Source organism: Lissotriton helveticus, chromosome 5_1 (assembly GCF_964261635.1).
Source record: "Lissotriton helveticus chromosome 5_1, aLisHel1.1, whole genome shotgun sequence".
Classification (NCBI taxonomy): domain Eukaryota; kingdom Metazoa; phylum Chordata; class Amphibia; order Caudata; family Salamandridae; genus Lissotriton; species Lissotriton helveticus.
Genome location: NC_136065.1, coordinates 1,189,677,824 through 1,189,701,098, shown reverse-complemented (window position 1 = coordinate 1,189,701,098; position 23,275 = coordinate 1,189,677,824). Strand labels below are relative to the sequence as shown.

At 44.9% G+C, this 23,275-nt stretch overlaps 1 protein-coding gene across 1 annotated transcript in view; it reads right to left on the bottom strand.

The window, feature by feature from the left end:
- Positions 1–23,275, bottom strand: part of ENO4 (enolase 4) — a 578,809-nt gene that overhangs the window by 471,471 nt on the left and 84,063 nt on the right. The window contains 1 exon segment of the mRNA XM_078643902.1: positions 208–359. Coding sequence (XP_078500028.1) covers positions 208–359 — 152 coding nt within the window.

Here is a 23,275-nt window from a genome sequence, read left to right as displayed (position 1 = left end):
AGGTCATATAATGCTTCACTGCACAAGACACATAATGTAGGCAAACAATGGGCAGTATTGATGCACTGCTGACCCAGAATTATAAATAATAGAATGATAACCTCAGAAGTACACTGATGTTTCCCACATATAAACCTAGAAGATGGCGTATTTTGTCCTATAATATGTAAACCATGACTGCACAATTAGAAATAGGAAACTACAAACCTTTGCTGCTTCCTTTCTTTTTCTTGCTCCTTGGTGATGGGGTTGGTGTCGGCGTTGGCACGGGTACTGGAGGACTCTCTATTGATTCTCTTTCTTCTTTTTCAATTCTCGCTCTCTCGTTTGCTTCATACAATTCCTTTGCAAAGAATTCACTGCAAGGACATGAAGGATAAACATGCAAGTAAACATGCAAATCTAGCAACCCAATCCAGCAAGCCATCAAAATGTAAAGACCAGCAGACATCCTATGAGTTTGTACTGGAATTGATGGCAATGTCAAACGTTTTAAGACCCCAACAGGTAGTACCAGCCCATTTTTTTCTGTGAGTTTCTATATTATTAACTGCGAGGCTGATGACTCTCTACAGTGTCCTGGGAAGTGCACTTGTTACAGTCAAACTATGTAAATTAGCTGTCTAAGAACTAGAGGAGTCACTGACAGGTCAACATTTTATAGCATCAAAGACTTTGTTTTGTTTACAAGTGTATGTACACAGAGCATTAATACAGTAAAACAACCAAAATTATACCTCCTATCAACTTAGACGGAACACATTAATATCTAATGCAAAATGTATAATATAGCTCAAATTTCAGGTTCTCTGGATTGTAATGCTTGATGTGATAAAGTGATGGGTGCAAGTAATTTAGACTAAATTTTTCAATTTATGTTACAATTTGTTTCTTTTATTTGGGTGATACGTTTTGAGAGAAAGACATGCAAGTGTATGGATGAAAAATTCTGTCCAGTTTCTGGAATGGTATACTCTTTTAAGTTCCAACACATTCCCACCCTTTCCATTAAGTAAGAGCAGACTGTGGTGAACATAAGAATGTCCAGTCCATGTTATATCTTTAGGTATATTTATTCCAAGTTAAGATCTTGAGTAGAGCCCCACCAGGAGCAGCGTTCCTGCTGCTCAGCCCATTCTCCCAACTGACAAACTCCACTCATCCAACATTGCACCGCATCATCCACCCCAACATTCCACATCACACTCACACTGACTGAGAAGCAGGTACAACACTTCTCCCTTCCTCATATTAAACAAAACACAATGCAATGATCGAAGTGAAAATAACATGCACATAAATCTGAAAAGGTACCATTGCAAAGACATAAGAATGATAGAGGGCAAACCAGTAGAATGAAAAGCAGGGAAAACACAGTACAATGGGCTTACAAGTTAACATCCAAAAATGCAGGAAAGCGCTGGAGAATATAGCAATTTGCATGAATGTCAACATAAGGCAAAAAAACAGGGAAAACAACAATGCACACCTACATACTAACAAAGAAGAAAATAACAACCTGGACAGGTAAATCAATCTATAGGGAGAAAGACAACATTTAAACACATCCACTCCCTTTCCACACAAAACTCACATCTTACCACACAAAACAAACAAACCTGCAAACAACTACACCACGCACAACCAACCAACCCCTAAGTCACAAAAATACCAGCTGGCCAAGCCGAAAATGAAGGTGAACACAAAGGGGAACAAACCACAACGGTGCAGAAGAAAACACACCACAGGACAAATGCGTAACTCGGACACAACCTCCGAGCTTAAAGGGTGGAAGGAAAGGGAGGACAAGCACACAGAACATGCTCAGCGAAAACGCAAAGCTAAAGGCGAAGTGAGCTTCACCAACCAAGGCCCACAAAGGTGGTAGACACGAGAGACTCAACAACATAGTCGACTCCAACCAAGGCCCACAAGGGAGACAAACCTAAGTCAACCCACAACCACAAAAATAGTGGTAGAGCCTTCTCACACACACACCCCCAACAGTGAGAGATGCACACACTCCCACAAAAACCACAGGGGGTCAACTACAAAACATTGCCCACAAAGGTGACACACCAATGTCACCCACAACCACAAAAAATAGTGGTAGGCAAGAGAGGCTCCGCAACAAAGAGCCTTCTCACACACACACCCCATACAGTGAAAGATACACACAGTCCCACAACAACCACAAGGGTCAAATACAAAACATTGCCCACAAAGGTAACAAACCAATGTCACCCACAACCCCAAAAATAGTGGTAGGCAAGAGAGGCTCTGTGACAAAGAGCCTTCACACACACACACCCCCAACTGATGTATGACGTAACAACGCGAGTCAGTACAACGCATGCCGTTACATCGCGGTGGTTACAACGACTGCGATGTTACCACGCTATGCCATTACAATGCAAGTCTTTACCTCGACTTGCACTAGATGGCATGCTAACATTAGAAAAGTGTAATTTACTATTACAATTCCAGTCCACAGAACATTAGGGAAGGTGTTAGGATAGTAAACTACACTATTTGAAATGTTAGCATGCCATCTAGCGCAAGTCGATGTAAAGACTTGCTTAGTAATGGCATAGCGTGGTTACATCGCGGTCGTTGTAACGATGTAACAGCATCGCGGTGTACTGCCCGCGATGTTAAGGATGTTTCCCACCCCCAACAGTGAGATAAAGGCACTCTCACAAGAACACAAGTGGATAAACCAAGGTGACTATCTTTAGGCATATTTATTCCAAGTTAAGATCTTGAGTAGATCCCCACCAGGAGCAGCCTTCCTGCTGCTCAGCCCATTCACCCAACAAACTCCACTCATCCAACATTCCACCGCATCATCCACCCCAACATTCCACACCACACTCACACTGGATGGGCAGCAGGTACAACACAGACCTATAAAAACTGCCAATAGACAATGTACTTTAAAAAAAAAAAAAAAATCCGACTGTTATGAAGTTCAAAATATTCCAGTTTTAGAACTGGCAAGCCATTGATGCTATCACTTCAGGAAAAAAATCATCTTTTTACCTAATTCCTTAAACTCACAAGTTTTGCCTCAAAATTACACAAGAAAGGTAAGGCAGAACATTTTAGATTAAAAGTCTTGAAACCCTGGTGGTAGACACCAAAGGCGGATGTTTTCACCCTCCCAGCACTGAGACCCCTAAACATGACAACCTCCAGCTTTGCTTTGAACTCTGCTACTCACCTATGCTTTGTTTTGTAAGCAGAGCGCCATCTGGGTGACTGCTGTGAGGGTATGATACAGTATGCGGAGAAAGGCAAAGAAGAAAGGCTTCTCATTTGTGTGTTATGCCAGTGGACACTAGGGTCACACAGCCCCCAGGCAGAGGAGGTTTGGCACTGAAAGGCCTTTTTGTAGCGAACCCAAAATTGTATAGAAGATATCCAAAACAAGGCTGCGTGACATACAAGACTACTCCTGAATGATGTCAGAGAAGAACAAAGAATAGAAAACAAAAGAAGAAAGACAAAGGATCTGATTATGTTTTCACTCATACAGCCCTCAAAAACAGAATATGGATTATCAGACCCTTCAGGCTTCTGCTTGCCAGTGAGGGATCCCGTGATAGGATAGAGACACTGGACAACAAGGAGGGTACAATGAACTGACTAAAGAACAAGGCAAATTAATGTTATGAGAAGGTCGTTGTCTTGGAGGTAAAGACAACCAGCATCTAATTTAGGATTGAAAGGTTATATGAAAAGAATGCAAAGTTAGGATACTAAGAGCACACGATAGACAAGAAGTTTTATATGCACTGGTGAAATCCGTTCCCTGCCTGAACAGAATAGCTGGAAAATTGCTTGCCATGGTGTCAACTAAGGGCAATTGGGCTGCCAGCTGGGTAGAGAGTTATAGCCGCAGATCTTTTGTTGCCATTCAGGGTCAATAGATGGTCCTGAATTGTTAGTAGGGTTATGTGAAGTTTAAAAGTTTTTTTCATACCTGTTGCGAAGTTTCATGGAATACTTTCCAAAATGTTAAGCTTTCCTACACTAGCAAAAACACTGACTTTCACACCAATGTGTGTGCCATATATCTTTATTTGATACTTTAAAAAGGTTCTGCATATGATAAACTTGGCAGAAAACAGTTCAAGACTTCCAATGCAGTATTTGTGCACATCAAATCACTTACAGAAACTGCACCTACTGGCAGTTCTTAGATGAAAACTCACCCCGGAATTACAAGTAATTATTTTTGGTATGAGGAATAATATCAGAATTGTTTAGTTCGGTGCCTATTTCTGCATTATTCACTCATTCTGGTGAAAATATCAAAAACAACCCTGGTGTTATACCATTAATTCTTAAACTTTCTTTATCCAAAAATATTTTCATTTTAGATCACATCTCACAATTAATGGATGCTTCCTTTTGACAAAATCACATACACAGAATTTGCAAAACAATAGTTTATTAAAACAGGAAACATATCTCCCTAAAAAGTCAAACGTTTTCCGAATGTTTACATTTGTGACCATATAATTATATCTGTTTATCTAAACATTATACACAATGGAACAGACAGAGTTTGTTTTTACTACACAGCGTTTTTACTATCATCATTATTTTAATTAGTGTCTCTCAGGATGTTGCAAAATTAATCTTGAGACTTAAATCTTGGGGGGGGTAATAATGCCAAAAGGTATTAACACCTTCCCCGCGGGCTAATTCCCCCGCGGTGCGGGGGGAGGGGAGCTGCGTGTGGCGCTGCAGTGCTCGTGACGAGCTCAGCTCGTCACGCTGCACAGTGGAGCTGTGCTCATGACGAGCTCAGCTCGTCACGACTCCGCCCACTCAATGGAATGCCCCGCACAGGAGGGGAATTATCCCCGATTGGGCGTTCCGCGGCGGTCATGACGAGCTTGAGCACTGCTCCACTGTGCCTGATGACGAGCTGAGCTCGTCATGAGCGTCAAACGGGTTAATGTAACTTGGCAATTATATATCTTGTTATATCAACTGTCTGCACCCACCACAAATTACCTGTGCTAAGAGAGTTTCGTTGTCTTCTGAAAACTAAAAACATATTTCTAAAGCGATTTAGTGAAGACGACAATGGGCATTTTAACGATGGAGTTATTTATTTATTTATTTATAGGACGCAAACTGATACCCGAAAGCGTCTAGGCTCTAAAGAAAACTGAAGCTTTTGAGATGATGACTGGAGATTTCTTGGCGGATCATACCAAAGGAACTAGTCCTTTAGGTATTCCGGTAGGTGATTGTGGAAGGCCTTAAAATCAATCCTCTTCTCCACAGGAAACCAGTGGAGGGATTTAATTGCTTGTTTAGCTGAAGAATGTCTGGTAATCCCTAATAATAAGCAAGCAGCTGCATTCTGTAGAACCTGCCGCTTGTTAAGAAGACCCTTCTGTAAACCAACAAAGAGGGTGTTACAGTAGTCTAACTTAGATAAGATGAGCACTGAGACAATCGATTTTGAAGATCCAGAGGTATAAATGGGAAGATATTTCTTAACATTTTTTAATGTAAAAAAGGTGGATGAGGCAATGGCCTTCACCTGATGTTCGAAGGACAAGGCTGCATTGCAGATAACTCCCAGCTTTTTTGCCTTTGTAAATGGAATAGGGAGCGAGGTGAGTTCCTGAGGCCACCAATCAGGAGACCAAAAGGAGGAGTTACTGCTGAAGAGCAATACTTTGGTTTTGTTTGTATTTATCTTCAGGTATTTCTCCATCATCCACTTACTTACATGTTGCATGCAACTATGAAACTTAAAAGCTGTGTCCTGAATAGTGTTTGTGACAGAAACAATAATATGCGTGTCATCGGCATATGACACCATGGTAAAGCCAAATGATTTAATAAGCCTGGCCAGAGGCGTGATGTATAGATTAAAAAGAGAGGGGCTCAATGAAGAGCCCTGTGGAACCCCACAAGGAAGTTGAAAAGTATGTGATGCATAACTGTCTAGTTCCACAATTTGCTCACACTAAGTTAAAAAAGATTTAAAAAGAGAAAGAGCTGACCCGCTTTGCCAATTTCTTGCAGGCGACTTATCAATAAGCTGCGGTCCATGGTATCGAAAGCAGCCTAGAGGTCCAGCAAAATCAGATCGGCAATTCCTCCGTTGTCGACTGCACATCTGGCCTCCTCCTCCACTGAATTCAGGGCAAGCTCTTTACTGTGCTCATTCTTAAAACCGTACTGCGTAGAATACAAATTAGGTTTGGTATTGATAAAAGTAGTCTGCTCTTGATTCATGAATTGTTAAAGAATTTTTCAAGCACCACTGGGAAATCGGGCAGTAGTTACTGGGGTTCAAAGAGTTGAAGTTGTTTTTTTATTTTTTTTAACAGAGGCAGAATGGAAGCCTTTTTCCAAATGTTTGGAAATATTCCTGTTTTGAGAATGAGATAAAACCTTTCAGTGAGTTGCTGTGCAATAGGATCCAGAGCTATGTGAGCTATTCTAGGGAGACAAGGATCTGCCGGGGAGCCAGCTTTGGTTGTACGAAGACGTTGGAGAACCTGGTCATAAGAGATTAATGAAAAAATTGATATTCGAGCAGAATTAGCTACTAAGATACCCTTTTGGTCTGTTAGACTACCCAAAACCCCCACTACTCTCAGCAAAGGCGCTACACCTTCTCAGACAGTGACTCAAGGCAAATGCATGGTAAATGCTACATACATTTTTGCAGAAAAAAGACGCTGGAGTGTTACAAAAGGTTTGCTCAATGGCACAGTTTCTAGTCTCCGGGGTTCTGCTTAGTTTCTGAACTGTGGCAAATAATCCTTTAGCGCTGTTATTTGTGGATTTTATTTTTATTCGAGAAATAGGTGGTGTTTGACTTGTGAATCAATTCTTTATACTCTTGATCAGCTCCCTATAAATTTCTTTCTCGGTGGTGGCATAATTTTGTCTCCACCGCCATTCTTGCTGGCGGCATCGCTTTTTTAAAAGCCTGAGTTCCTCTGAAACCAGGGTTCCGTAGAGGTAGCTCTGTTTGCCTTCTCAGGTTTTAAGGTCACTAGACCATGTACTATCAAGCCAATCCAAGAGTGATACTACAAGGATGCCACCTCTGGATCAGAGGAAATAGAAGGTCTACTATTTTCCCATAGAGTAATCAATTCTGTGGCATCTACACTGTGCCATTGGTGCCCTTTGTACATTGTGGCTGGAATGCTCTTACTGCCAGAGGTAATCGGTATAGATAAGGTAAACAGAACCGCTGGGTGATATGACCTGTAATTGAAGTATACTGTTGGATACCAAAAGCTGGCAGTCTGTAAAACGGTATCAAGCAAATGCCCTGCCCTATGAATAGAGCCCCTAATAATCTGTTCCTACTTTGCACTAGTCATCAATCTTTATTCTGCAACTTATCCAAATGGAAATCGCATAAAATAGTATAGTGCTGGGAATTGACCTTATACTCTACTAACTGACTGAGAGTCTGTATAAAGTTGGCTCTAAGGTTAGGTGGGCAATACATAAGAAGTCCATTAAAGGAATAAGTGTGACTAAGTTTGGTTTTAAAGGGCAGCACCTCAGAATCTGGTTTAGTCTGGAAATCAGTAAGGATTGCCCTCAGATGATCACGATAAACTATGGCTATGCCCCATCCCTTTTTCGCCTCCCTCTCTTTCGTAACAATGGAGAAGCCTGCTGGGGTGGCAATAATCATGTTGGGGTCAGATGCAGCATCAGCCCAGGTTTCCACCACAAACGAAATGTCAAGGGCATGGGCTTCTACAAAGCCTGCAAATTCATGCTTGTGTTTTATCAGTGACCAAGCATTTATTAGTGCACAATGCCAAAATTGTGTAACCTTTTTTTCCTTAACCTTTCCTTTTTCCTTAACCTTTGTTTCCTTAGCCGGGGAAGCAATATCTACTCGAAATGTTTAGTTCAAGATGATTGCTTCTGGAGTAGCTAATTATCTCCTTCGGTTGCAGCCTAAAATTGGCAGGGGGTTGGCGGTGAGCACGGTCCGAGCATGGACGGGCGCAGACAGGCTTTCCTTTAACACGCCTTTGGCGAGGGACTGGAGAACTCTGTAAATATGGTAATTATATGAAGAGAATAATGTTGAACATAAATTAGGTAAAAAGAAAAGTGAAATTAGATAAATTAACGGAACATGATTATTAGACCTGTCAGCCCTTTGGGTGGTCCCCCCTATTATTTCCTTTCTGCCTCTTAACCTTTCATTTTTATGTCCAATTTAAATTTTTTTTTTTTTTTTTTGGGGCGTTCAAACTGCTTTATTGGCATGTAACAGATAATACACTGCTTTGTGCGCCTACAACCCGGAGGCCGGCAGCGTTAAATGCAGAACGAGGAGGATGATGTAGTATATATAACACAGCATTAGAGCCGACATCTCGGAGGCCCGGCAGCGTAAAATAGGATTATGTAATGAGTGTCCGGTATCTAGTACAGAAAAGAAATGTAAACTTGAGAATGTATTGCAGTAGAACAGGGTTTTTCTTTTTCTTTCTCTTTTTTGTTTTTGTTTGTTGTTCCAATTCTAACACTAACCAAACAAAACTGTGAGGTCTCACAAACATACCGGGGGATGGAGTTCAGGGACTTCATAATAGTGGTATGTATCGATAGTCCAACAGCACCACATTATGACATATCAACATTCTTGGTGGTGTGTGGTCAATTGAAGGAGAGTGGTGATGTACAGGGTTATAGGGTAGTATCAAGCGCAGTGATGAGGGTGCACGGAATGATCAGGGCTACAGGGATGGCACGGTAGGGGAGGGCCCAACGGCAACGCCTGCGGGTGTAGTGTCAGCAAATGGTATAGAGGAGAGTAGCGTGCATAGGTATGAGGGACAGGGCAAGGTACTGGCCAGCATGTCGGAATAATAAGTAGTAAGTCGTATATGCGATGGCAGGCAGCTGTCTACAATGCCATGTGTTCTCAATGGAGCTAATCACTAACAGAACCCCCCTCCGGATCATCCCTGTCATCCGTTTGGGCAAGTAAATAGTCAATAATACAACCAAGCGAAACTGCTTGCCCTCTGTGCACTGTTGCAAGTCCTGATTGGAATTCATAAACAATGTTCATCAGATGTACATAATTTCATATAAAAACATCAACTAGATAGATTGATTCAGAACTTTTTTTTACTGAGATATTTTAGTCCATCAGAACATTATTGTATGTCATAACATTACATTGATATTTGAAATGCAATACTTTTTAAAAATCCATTTTATCTCTCAAAAGATGCCCATGCCCAATGCATTTCGGGCCACACGGCCCTTCTTCAGGGGCTGTACCTGAAAAACACAAAAAATATATACATTCACGATATTGAAAGACCTCCAACATCATAGGTCGCAGTGTTTAACAACATTAGTACATGAGCAACATTATGTCAATCAATGGCTGTACATTAGCGTGCTCTTCGCATGCATTTAAACTCTTTGAAAAAATAGAAACATAGAAACAACCTAAACTCCAGAATCTGTAACCTCCTAATACGTAAATCCTATTAATACTCACCTGTGTGTGTTTGAAAAAATGCTAGTCATCGTGGTAAAAGGAATATGTTCGGGGTCCTAGTGGTTCCGAAGTAATCTCACAAAGGCGTAGCTATCTTCTATAAACAAGAAAAGAATGACTGACTACGCTACACCACACCCAAAAGTTAACAAACTTATGCGGGACGAAAATGGTCTCAGCACATACCTGAATAAAGAAATAAAGTTGTGAGATTGATGGAAGTACAGCATCTACTCCGTCTCGTCTAGTGCCTGTAAAGCATGAAGATTTATGAGCCCCATGACAGTCAAAAAAATGCACGCCAATAGTCGAAAAAATGATGGAAAGAATAACTCACACTAATCTCATACAATCCATGGACCTTCCGTGATGTGATCTGCCCTGCAGGTTCTCGCATTGCCTCTTTCAAAACCGCCTTCTTCCATGCTGCTTTTCAACAATTTTAACGTTGAGAAATGTTTCTACAAAATAGCGAATGGCAACAGGTAGGTTTTAAAATGAGACGGCGTGTTTAGCGGTGAGCTTGTCAACCGATTCTAAATTGATCGAAAAAATAACTCACACTAATCACATTCAATCCACGGACCTTCCGTGATGTAATCTGCCCTGCAGGTTCTCGCGTTGCCTCTTTCAAAACCGCCTTCTCACACGCTGCATTTCAACGACTTTAACGTTGAAAAATATTTCTACAAAGTAACGGATGGCAACAGGTAGGTTTAAAAATGAGACGGCGTGTTTAACGGTGAACTTGTCAACCGATTCTTAAATAATCCACCATACCTGAAAAAAGAAGTTGCCGGCGGTGCACGAAGGAACCGAACGATGTAGTTCTTAATCTGAGATTACGCCCAATGTGTTCAACTAGCTCAGAGTCGCGCGTGCGTATATGGAGGTGGATGTAATGATCAAAAAAGGACTAAAACGACGAAAAACAAAACCTTGACACTATGTGTGTTTGCGCGCCATGTTGGAGCGTGTAAATGTTAATACAAATCGCGTAGGTACGCATGTGTGTATGGAGAAAAACTGTGGTGACAAGTGAAGAGTGGTGAAAAACTTGCAAATAAATATACAAATCAATGTGCAGTAATCAACATGTGTCTATTAACAAAGAGCCTATGTGTAAACAAACATATTCAATTGTCATTATTCCTTGCTCTAAAATACCAACGGATAATATTCAAGTCTACATGCATACAACAGTAATACAGTAGTCACAGGTAACATGCTAAGTCTACCCTGTCATTAATCCCTTTCGGATCTTGTGTGTCTAAACGTTTAATCCAAAATACCTCCCTCTGAAGTAAAGTCTTTGTCATGCTTTTTCCGGGTGTCGGTGCAACCACTTCAAGGACCTGAAATTTAACTTGAGCAATTGAATGTCTGTTAACCTCCCAATGTACTGCCAAGCTACTGTTTGGATTCTTGTTGCGAATTGTACTCTTATGCTCAGAGATACGAGTCTTGATTTTGCGTTCTGTTTTCCCTATGTACAACAAACCACAGGGATATTTTATGGCATAAATCCCATTCATTGTATTGCAATCAGCATTTAGCCTGGTTATAATTGTTTCTCCTGTATGAGGATGTTTAACTGTGTTGGTCACTATAACTTTGTTGCATTGAACACAGTTTTGACATCTTCTCATGCCTTTGTGGGTTGCTCGCGTGACTCGTGATTTTGATTTCAATAACTCCTTAATGTTCAAAGATCTCTTGTAAGCAAAAATGGGTTTACTTCCAAACAGTTCTTTAAAGTCGGGCTCATTGCTCAATAAATCCCAATGTCGATAAATGCTTTTCTTAATTTCATTCGTACTGGTGGAATATTTGGAAACAAACACCTGTCGTTTTTCTGTGTCTTTAGTCTTGTTTTCTAGCAGAGAATCTCTGACTTGGTTTTGCACTTTTTCTCTCGTCTTTTCCAGAAGAGTCTTAGGATACTTCTTTGATGCATATCTCGAGATGATTGTATCCAGGTTAGATTCTAATGTCTCTTTCTCTGAGCAGATCCTTTTCACTCGCAACATTTGAGAGTATGGTAAATTACTAATCAGATTCCTCGAATGAAAACTGTTGTACATTAGTGCAGTGTTTTTATCTGTAGCCTTGTGATACACTTCAGTGTGAATAACATCATCCTCTATTTTCACCAAAACATCTAGAAATGGAATTGCTTTCATCTCAATATTTTTTGTGAACTGAATGTTCTCATCGTATGTGTTCAATTGTGAGATTTTTTGTTCAAGCATTTCTTTAAAGTTCCGCCAAATCAAGAATATATCATCAATATAACGACAATATAGGATTATATTGTCAACCCAATCATTGTCCTTCAGAAGAAAGGTTTCTTCGTATCTGGCCATATAGGTGTTGGCATATGCCGGTGCCCCGGAAAAACCCATTGATGTTCCCTTGTTTTGTAGATAAAAATCATTATCCCATTTGAAGTAACTATGATGCAAACAAAAATGAAGGAGTTCCAACAGAAATTTTTTATTTGCTGGTAATTCTTCCTATTTAAGGAGTGCCCATTTGACAGCTTCTATCCCTGCTACATGAGGGATGGAGGTGTACAAAGCCTTGACATCCAAGGTGCACATTATCATTCCTGTTTTTGTTTGGGTGTTCGCCAATTTCTGCAAAAAATGAGTAGTGTCTTTTGTATAAGAATACCATGATTGAACAAAAGGTTGAAGGAATTGGTCAATGTATTGACCCAGGGGCTCAAAAATGGTGCCGCACCCGGTGACAATGGGTCTAAAAGGAGGGTTGGTAAGGTCCTTATGGATTTTTGGCAGCATGTATATTCCTGGTTGTTTGGGAAACAGAACTGTCAAAAATTGTCTAGTTTTTGTGGTGATCCACTTCATGTTCTCGGCATGTTCTAGGATACAATCAAGAGTGCTTTTCAATTCTTTGATAGGTTCATGATCCAGTTTGAGATAAGTGTCTGAGTCAGATATGTGATCAACCACTTTTGATCCATAAAATTGCTGGTCCATAACAACTATTGCACCCCCTTTGTCTGCTTGCTGAATATGTATCCTAGGGTCATCAGCTAATTCCTTAAGAACAAGTCGTTCATGTTTAGAAAAATTCCAATTCCGCTTTTTCCATGTTTTTATCTGCTTGATGTCATTGAGTACTAAATTTTCAAGACATTAGAATCTAACCTGGATACAATCATCTCGAGATATGCATCAAAGAAGTATCCTAAGACTCGTCTGGAAAAGACGAGAGAAAAAGTACAAAACCAAGTCAGAGATTCTCTGCTAGAAAACAAGACTAAAGACACAGAAAAACGACAGGTGTTTGTTTCCAAATATTCCACCAGTACGAATGAAATTAAGAAAAGCATTTATCGACATTGGGATTTATTGAGCAATGAGCCCGACTTTAAAGAACTGTTTGGAAGTAAACCCATTTTTGCTTACAAGAGATCTTTGAACATTAAGGAGTTATTGAAATCAAAATCACGAGTCACGCAAGCAACCCACAAAGGAATGAGAAGATGTCAGAACTGTGTTCAATGCAACAACGTTATAGTGACCAACACAGTGAAACATTCCCATACAGGAGAAACAATTATAACCAGGCTAAATGCTGATTGCAATACAATGAATGTGATTTATGCCATACAATGTCCCTGTGGTTTGTTGTACATAGGGAAAACAGAACGCAAAATCAAGACTCGTATCTCTGAGCATAAGAATACAATTCGCAACAAGAATCCAAACAGTAGCTTGGCAGTACATTGGGAGGTTAACAGACATTCAATTGCTCAAGTTAAATTTCAGGTCCTTGAAGTGGTTGCACCGACACCCGGAAAAAGCATGACAAAGACTTTACTTCAGAGGGAGGTATTTTGGATTAAACGTTTAGACACACAAGATCCGAAAGGGATTAATTACAGGGTAGACTTAGCATGTTACCTGTGACTACTGTATTACTGTTGTATGCATGTAGACTTGAAAATTATCCGTTGGTATTTTAGAGCAAGGAATAATGACAATTGAATATGTTTACACATAGGCTCTTTGTTAATAGACACATGTTGATTACTGCACATTGATTTGTATATTTATTTGCAAGTTTTTCACCACTCTTCACTTGTCACCACAGTTTTTCTCCATACACACGAGTACCTATGTGATTTGTATTAACATTTACACGCTCCAACATGGCGCGCAAACACACATAGTGTCAAGGTTTTGTTTTTCGTCGTTTTAGTCCTTTTTTGATCATTACATCCACCTCCATATACGCACGCGCGACTCTGAGCTAGTTGAACACATTGGGCGTAATCTCAGATTAAGAACTACATCGTTCGGTTCCTTCGTGTACCGCCGGCAACTTCTTTTTTCAGGTATGGTGGATTATTTAAGAATCGGTTGACAAGTTCACCGTTAAACACGCCGTCTCATTTTTAAACCTACCTGTTGCCATCCGTTACTTTGTAGAAATATTTCTCAACGTTAAAGTCGTTGAAATGCAGCGTGTGAGAAGGCGGTTTTGAAAGAGGCAACGCGAGAACCTGCAGGGCAGATCACATCACGGAAGGTCCATGGATTGTATGAGATTAGTGTGAGTTATTCTTTCCATCATTTTTTCGACTATTGGCGTGCATTTTTTTGACTATCACGGGGCTCATAAATCTTCGTGCTTTACAGGCACTAGACGAGACGGAGTAGATGCTGTACTTCCATCAATCTCACAACTTTATTTCTTTATTCAGGTATGTTCTGAGACCATTTTTGTCCCGCATAAGTTTGTTAACTTTTGGGTGTGGTGTAGCGTAGTCACTCATTATTTTCTTGTTTATAGAAGATAGCTACGCCTTTGTGAGATTACTTTGGAACCACTAGGACCCCGAACATATTCCTTTTACCACGACGACTAGCATTTTTTCAAACACACACAAGTGAGTATTAATAGGATTTACGTATTAGGGGGTTACAGGTTCTGGAGTTTAGGTTGTTTCTATGTTTCTATTTTTTCAAAGAGTTTAAATGCATACGAATAGCACGCTAATGTACAGACATTGATTGACATAATGTTGCTCATGTACTAATGTTGTTAAACACTGCGACCTATGATGTTGGAGGTCTTTCAATATCGTGAATGTATATATTTTTTATGTTTTTCAGGTACAGCCCCTGAAGAAGGGCCGTGTGGCCCGAAATGCATTGGGCATGGGCATCTTTTGAGAGATAAAATGGATTTCTAAAAAGTATTGCATTTCAAATGTCAATGGAATGTTATGACATACAATAATGTTCTGATGGACTAAAATATCTCAGTAAAAAAAGTTCTGAATCAATCTATCTAGTTGATGTTTTTATATGAAATTATGTACATCTGATGAACATTGTTTATGAATTCCAATCAGGACTTGCAACAGTGCACAGAGGGCAGGCGGCTTCGCTTGGTTGTATTATTTCATGTTCACTGGCACAGTTTGGGCATTGTGCCAACCTCAGTAGCACGCATTGATTAATTAGTATCAAACACTGATTTAGAATTGACAGAATTTAGGTGTGCCTCTCCCACTAATAATTTTTGTCAAGTAAATAGTCAACCAGCGGGCCCCATATGTCCTTAGGTCGGCTAGGGATCGCAAAAGTTCAGAAAAGGTGATGTGTTGTTCCTGACAGTAGGTCATGTCTGCCAGCCAATCTTTGAATTTGGGGGCTCGGCCTCTGCCTCAGCGACATGCCACTCGACGTCTTGCCAAGAGCAATGCAATGTCTACGAATTTTCTGCAGGATGTAGGAATGTGTGGCGTGTGTCCGAGTAGTGTAAGGAGCGGCTCTACCGCAATGGTCTCTTTGGTCATTGCTGTAAGAGCATCCGTCACCTGCTGCCAGTGTAAACGAATAGGGGGGCACTCCCAGGCTAGGTGTAAGAAGCCCGCGTGTTCAGCGTGACAGCGCTCGCACCTGTCATTATCAGCTAGTCGAAACTTTTATTTTTTTTCTGGGGTATAATACAGCCGCTGCAAGAACTTGAAGTGAATTATCTTGAGTCTGCTACTGGCTGATATTCGAGCCGTCAAGGTGCAGCAGTACCGCCAGTGATCGTCGGTGATTTCCATGTCCAGATCAGTACCCCAATGCACTCGAGCTCTCGCCTCTGGCATCGTGGCGGCAGATCTGAGCTGGCGATAAAGTCCAGCGACTAGATGTGCGCCGTCTTGCGAACATAACAGAAAGTGGAGCGGGAGAAATATCTCAGGCTCCTCAGGGAACGCAGGCAGAACGTCCCTCATCCCTTGACGCAGACGCAGGTAGTAAAACACATCCAGCGGGGTGTGGGGGTGAGAAGTGAAGAATAAGTCTGCAGTTTTAAATTGTCCGTTCACAAACAAGTCGCCCCAAGAGGTGATCTGCAGTCATTCGCAAAGCAGGCGAAATCCTCGCTCCTGTAGTAAGGCGAGATTAGGGTGAAACGTCAATGGCATTTTAGGGGAGTATGGTAGACCGCAGGACAATCTCTTGGCAATGCGGCGCCATGCATCCAGCATACAGGATACGGAAGTGTTCGGCGTCTGAATGAGGGATTCCGGGCAAAGTAGCAGGCCATTAAGCGGAATGGGGTGCATGATCCAGTCCTCCACCGCCAGCTGAGGCATAAAGGGCGTTGGGGCTAGCCAGTGGTATGCGTAACGCGCCTGCGCGCATAGGTAATAAGCCTCGAAGTCGGAAACATCAAAGCCTCCGGTCTCATAAGGCTGGGTCAATGTGGACCACCTTAGCCGTGGGCCCTTACCCCCCCAGAATAGCCGACAAAGTTCTGATTTTAGGGTTTTAAAAAAGAAAGTACCCGGATAGTATGGGATATTGAGGAAAAGGTAAAGGAACCGGGGCAAAACCACCATTTTAATAAGGGACGCTCTGCCAGCCATGGATAGCGGCAGAGTTATCCAGCGATCTACTGTAGCCATGAGTTTCGTGATTGCAACTCCGTAGTTGGAGCGGAGCGTTTCCTCTTTGTCTCGCGTTATCTGTATACCGAGGTACCGAAGATCTGTCCGGCACCACTCCAGGGGATAGTCGAGGGGGAAATCAGCAACCACATCATTAAGGGGGAAAAATAGTGACTTAGACCAGTTTATGTGTATCCCTGACATCCCGCCGAACACTACAAATTCTCTTAATAGGGTATTGAGGTGGAGGTCAGGGTGTTTGACGTAAAGGGAGATGTCGTCGGCATATAGAGACACATCGATTTGGCGCTGGAGGCATTGTATCGCTGCCTCTCGATGCAGCTGACGCAGTCTACAGGCCAGTGGCTCGACAGCTATCGCGAATAAGAGGGGGGACAGAGGGCACCCCTGACGCGTACCCCTGGTGATGTCGATGGAGTGAGAAAGGCGGCCGTTGACAAGGACCTTCGCCGTGGGTCGTGTATAAAGTAGTTGGACCCAGGAGATGAAAAGCTTTGGGAATCCCATGCTGGTCAGAACTGAGAACAGGTAGGGCCATTCGACCGAATCGAACGCCTTGGAGGCGTCTAGGAAAACGGCGGCAACCGGCAGGTCAGGGTGAATGGTGCGAAGCAGGGAGAATAATGTACGTAGGTTATGTGAGGTGGATCGACCGGAGACGAAGCCCGATTGATCAGGTAGAACAATCCTGGTCATGAGTAGGGACAGCCGAGTGGCCAGGACCTTGGCAAGGATCTTGACGTCGCAATTTAACAGGGAGAGGGGGCGATACGAACTACAAGATTTTGGATCTTTGCCAGGCTTCAAGAGCGAGGTAATGACTACCTCCCTCATGGAACCAGGGAGGATACCATCTGCAAGTGATTCCTCATAAACCTCGCCAAGGACAGGGGCCATGATGTCAATGTAGGCTTTGTAGAACTCGGCGGGAATGCCATCTAGGCAAGGCGCCTTGCCGTTCTTCAATGACATGATGGTGTCGCGGATCTCGTCGAGTTCGAAAGGGGCCGCCAGGAAGGCCCTGTCGCCGTCACTCAGCCAGCACAGCGCCACACTGCCTAAGAAATCAGAATATGATGCGTCCTCCGGCGCATTAGTGGTATATAGTGCGTGGTAATGAGAGGTGAAGGCATCGAGCAGTGCATCTGAGTCTCTGATCGTGTGTGCCTGGTCATCAATAAGTTCCAGTATGGTGTTGCAATCGCGTGGGGCACGTGTAAGTACCGCCAGTGCCCTTCCCGGCCTCTCCCCCTCGCAATATTTCCTGGCCTGCCAATGTTTCCCTCTAAATTTCGCCTCCCTGTTAGCCTCCTCCTCATACTTAGATAGTTTGTCTCTGAATTCCGCATGAAGCTCAGGATCGTCACCCGCTACCATGCGAAGTTCAAGTGCCCTCAGATCCTTATGTAATGAGCGAATAGTGTTTTGTATGTCACGCAGGACACCAAAGCTTTTTGAGATGCAGTAACCTCTTATGGTGACTTTGAAGGCCTCCCAGATATGTTCGACTGAATCCACTGACCCTTTGTTCCTGGGAAAGAAAGCGGCAATCTCTTCCCCCAACTCAACTCGGAACAGGTTATCTAATAGCGCCGCCGGTTGTAATCTCCATTGTGGCCTGGGGTTGTCCCACCCAGGAATGTGTGTACGCAGAAGGACAGGGCTATGATCAGAGTATGTCCTTGGTAGGTGCGTGACCCCTAGAGCCTCTGAGGTAGTCCCCCTAGTGATAAGAAAGTAATCCAACCGTGCCCATGTACCAGTTAGTGACGTAAAATGTGTGCCCTCCCGACGGAGCGGGTGTAGGTGTCGCCATATGTCCACTAGGTTCCCCTCAGCTATGACACCCTCCAGGGCCTCCCTGGCATTAGGTTGTAGTGATGCGACCCGTCCGATTGGTCTAAATGTGGTGCCAATGCCAAATTGAAGTCTCCTCCCCAGATGACATGACGGGATCCTACGTCCATGACTCTGCCCCAGAGTGCAGTGAAGAAGGCAGGCGAATCTGTGTTAGGAGCATAGCAATTTATGAATGTGACTGTGTCGTGACCCATACGCCCCCACAATAGAGCACAGCGTCCTTCACTGTCAATCAAGTCGCCAAGTTTCTGAAATGGCACTGTGCGCCTAAGGAGGATAGTGACGCCTCTAGCATATGTGGAATAGGAGGAGAATATGCGAGTACCAGCCCATTTGCTCGCGAAGGTAGCCTTAGCTAGTGGTGACAAATGAGTTTCCTGAAGCATGGCAATCTGAACATTATGCCTATTAAGATAAGCTATAACATCACGACATTTTCTGGCATTGTTTAGCCCTCGAACATTCCATGACAAGCAGTTTAGCTGTGTAGCAGACCCCGAGACCGCCATTTATAGCAGAACATCAGTGCAATCCACCCTAAAAGAAGTATGACAACAACTGTTGCACCACCCATACGATACATTCGAACATAGCATTTCATGATTTGTCTGTCCATCCCGTGTGTGAGACACTCCTCCCCGAACCAATTCGTCCCCCCTCCAACTACTGCATCCCAATCATGCAAGCAGCCATCCGTTCCCACCCTCCACCCTCTCGCCCTCCCCTTCCCTACCCACAACTTTAACATCCCAACATGTCGCTTGGGGAGCACCCGAAAGGGAAAAAACATTGAGGACGCACAGCCACTTCTCCCGCCAATGGCCTCCCATTCTGTACCGCCCTCGGTGGAGGTTGAGGCAGGGAGAGTGGTCCTTGGTATACATTACCATCAGAGAGAGTATGTGGTTTAATTCTGCAGTACGGTGTCTACGCCCTCTATGGTGGAGCGTGAGGGCCAGAGTCAATAGTTCAAAGCAGCAAGGCGTCTGGTCCAGCCGAAATCGTTGCGTTGGTTCAATGTTCATCCACTGCCGAGGACTGGCCATCATCTTCCAAATCTGCCTCAGCGTTACGTCCACCCCTGCGAGCTTTGCGGAGCGATTTCAGAAAATCTTCAACTTTTTGAGGATTTGTAAAAAAAACGTTGTTTCCCCTGGTGTGTGACTCGCAACTTCGCCGGATAAAGAAGAGCATATTCCAGCTGGGCTTCACGCAGCTTCTTCTTCACAGGAAGGAACTTGCGTCTCTCTTCTTGCACAAGTGGAGTGAAGTCCGGATATATGGAGAATGACACGCCATTGTATTGCAAGGTTTGTTGAGTACGGGCCGCCCGCAGCGCAACATCACGGTCGCGATAGTTCAGTAATTTAGCAATAATTGGCCTGGGCGGCAATCCAGGCTTGGGGACGGGCGCCAATGAGCGGTGTGCCCTTTCGATGATGAATTGGGGCGAGAATGCATCCTCCCCTATCGAGCCCTTAAGGAGTTTCTCAATATAAAGTTCCATTCTTCCCGTGTCCGTAGATTCCGGAATGCCCGTGACGCGTATGTTGTTGCGTCGGCTACGGGCTTCCAAGTCCTCGTTCTTAGCCGCAATGAGTCGGAGTAGATTGTCCATGCGGGCCAATTGCGTGGTGTGAGACGAGGTGACATCGTTATTGTCTGAAATTTGTTGTTCTGTGGCTGTTAGCCGTTCCTCGTGTCGGTCGACCTTATGCACTAGGGCGTCTAACCTAGACGTCATTCCATCCACCTTTTCCACTATCAAGGCCAATCCCTGTCGCATCTCCTGGAACAAATGGTGCAAGTCCATGTCTTTGGAGGGGGAGGCAGCGGCCGGTAGGGTAGTTGTCGAAAGGTAGGGCCGAATTCGACCAAGAAACCTTCAGTATTTGCCCGGCGTTAGCCGCCTCTCATACCATTCGAGATTACCAAACAAAGAGGCAGGCGCTGGAGACAGAAGGCAGGAAACAGGAGTTTATTCCGACGGAGCAGAACACGTCAAATCAGACAACAGGGTATCTTCTCGAGGTGCTCTAAACGCATCCTTGAGGCCTGGCCTCTTATACACAGGTTTATTGCTTTATTACATGAAACACATTCTTGTCAATACTTGAGGTACGGAAAGACATCCTCGGAATCCCCGCTTCACCCCCGTTCCCACACATATTTACAGTAGAGTTCCCACCTCAACCTCAGCATGTGGTGGTTGTCGCGCAGCTGGACATTCTGCTGGGAACGGGAAAGTGGGCGATCGGTTGGATCTGGAGGTGTGAGGGTATTGATTAACCACCGCTCCTTTGATGTGAGGCGAGGTCCTACTGTAGGGGGCAATAAACTGCATCTGTCGGGCTAGGTGATGGCCTGGGATCGGGCTGGACAATCGGGCAGGGAGGAAGGTTATCAAAAAGGGGCCTGTTCTTTGAATGAGATGAAAGAGCGAGGGGGTTCAGCACGGGATGTGGCTCGGAGACAGGGTCGCGCTAGAGGTGCGCTTATGGTCCAAGCAGGAGAAACCGGGGGCTGTCGGGGCGCGGGGGAATGCTTGCGAGGCTGGGGTGTGAGGGGGAGAGGCGCGCAGGCTATTGGCAGTGGGCAGAGAGGTCGTGACACAAAAATGGCTGCCACCTACTTTCACGATGGGGCCTAAAAGGGACAAGATGGCGTGGCTACTGTTTTCATGGTTGTCGCTCTACTTTCAACAGTGGCTGTGGTGAACATAAATGAACGCCGCTTATGTATACCGATTTTAGTCATTTTCCACATAGTGTCACTGAGCCCTGAGTCAGCAGATACCGTTTTCGCGCCTTTCCTGGCACCATCAAAGCTGATTTTCGTTTGGCGATTTTCGGGGCGCACCATCCTGGCCTCCAAACGGGTCTCCCCCGCCGCCACGTAGGTCAATGTCTCCCTCGTCACAGGATGTTCACCACAGGGCGCGTCGGCAGGGAGCGGCAGACAGTCCGCCAAAGCAAATATGTGCGTGTTCGCGCGCCCAGTGCCAGAGAGGGAGCACACCTGCGGGGGCACTAGCCGCAGACCAAGAAAGGGTAGAGCGGAAATGTGAGGTACCAACGATATGAGGAAAAAGGCTCTGCTCACAGGTGTCCCGGGAGGGAGTAGTCTCAAGATCGGCGATAACGCCCGCAGCTGCAGTCTGTCAATCCACGGTCAATCAATAGGGCTACAATCAGTCCCAAGCATGTCCTTATAGCCCGCGCGTTAAGCAGCCTCCAGCTCGGGTGACTGCGACAGTGGTCCTCGGCAGTCGCCCCAGCTCAGTAGAGTCAGCAGCAAGGTCAGTAAGTATGAGGCAATGCCAGGGCACAAGGCCAAGAAATGAATGGGCCCAAAGCCCCGACAGGGTCCACCGCAACCAGCTTCCCTGGGGTTCACTTCTACACACAGCACGCAGACGGCCGCCCAACACCATGCAGAGGATGGCTCCCACCGGGTCAGTCACTCCTCACCTCCTGTAGAGCAATAAATGATGTCCCGGTCACCTAGCACTCCTCGGCGACCGTAGGATCCGCAGCTGTAGTAATGGCGCCGCCACAAGGGATTCCCCTGTCCCTCCGGCCCAGCAGGCCTCCAGGCGTCCAGCACGCCCGTGACGAGCCAGACACGGGGGGAAGCCCGCACGAGGGGCGGCCCTCCGCCAGCGACACCGTCCGCTCAGCGCTCCGCCCGCGTCCAGAGCCAGACACGGCCCGAGGCCGAGAGCGCGGATCAGGCCTGCTCCCTCATGGTTAGCCGCGGACTCGCGTAGTCCTCTGTAGCCAGGCGACGCGAGGAGACGGCTTCCGAGGGTGCCACCGGTCAAACTTCAGTGGGCGTTTGCGGCGAGCCAAGTAGGTCCAGAGGTCCGAGTTTCGAGTCGAGTGCCAAGGACCCCTTTCTGCACCGATTGATGGCTGATGGCAAGCTTTTACTCTCCGTAGGTGGCAGATAAGTACAGGATTACGGGCCAAGGAGCGGGAGCTACGCTGTTAGGCAGCCATTCCGCTTGTGCGCCCTCTAGCGCCCCCCTGTCCACTTGAATTTTTAGGTGTTGTCCTAGGGGTTAGGTACTCCTTGACCCTATAATTTTTTTTTAGGCCTAGATGCCTCCCTTTTATCCTGAAAATTTAGTCCTACAAAATGCTGGCCGGTAACTGCCACAACTGATTACCTCAGGGGCTGGGCCATAGACACATATGGGGAATCTAGAACCTTCTGGCCTGTTCTGGACACTTGAGGCTAGGGGTATAAAAGGCCAACTGTAGGGCGGCCATTTTGTCATTCAGAGAGGGTCAGCTGGAGTACAGGCTGTGGCGCTAGATGGGGTAGGACATTCAGAGGGTGGACTTCTTTTTAAGGGTTGCCTCCTTACTGTAAACACCATCCCCTTTTCCTGCAGACCTGGCCCTGTTAGACTTCGTTCCTGTTGACCCTGGACAGAAAGTCTGCTTGAGTTAAAAAGGTCTAACCCCTAACTCGGGGTGAATTTGAGAGACTTTTTGAGGAGTGAAGGGGTGTGGAAGTCGGTCCCGCTGTCCAGTATTGAAGATTAACTAGAACATTGAGAAACTCTGTAAGACTGGTGATAGGATTGAGGGAATTAATTATTTCCCCCCCCCCCTTGTTCTCCGTGCCCACCTGCCGCTTGCGCTTGGCCCACCAAGTCTCCCCTCACCTTCACATAGTGGCGCGGCTGGGAGATTCTTCCTCCGCTATTGGTAACCTTGGTGAAGAGAACCGAGACCCCTGAGGTGTGTTCCGCCTGTCCGTCAGCCCGTTTCTGACCGGGAGATCAAGGACAACTGGGGGCTGCTGTGGTAGCGTAGCGGAGTGGGTGGCCGGCTGGGGCTGAGGTGGCGTGGTACTGAGCAGGCCCGGTGCAGTGTTCGCTGTCCCTGAAGGGGGCGGAGATTTGGCCAGGAGAA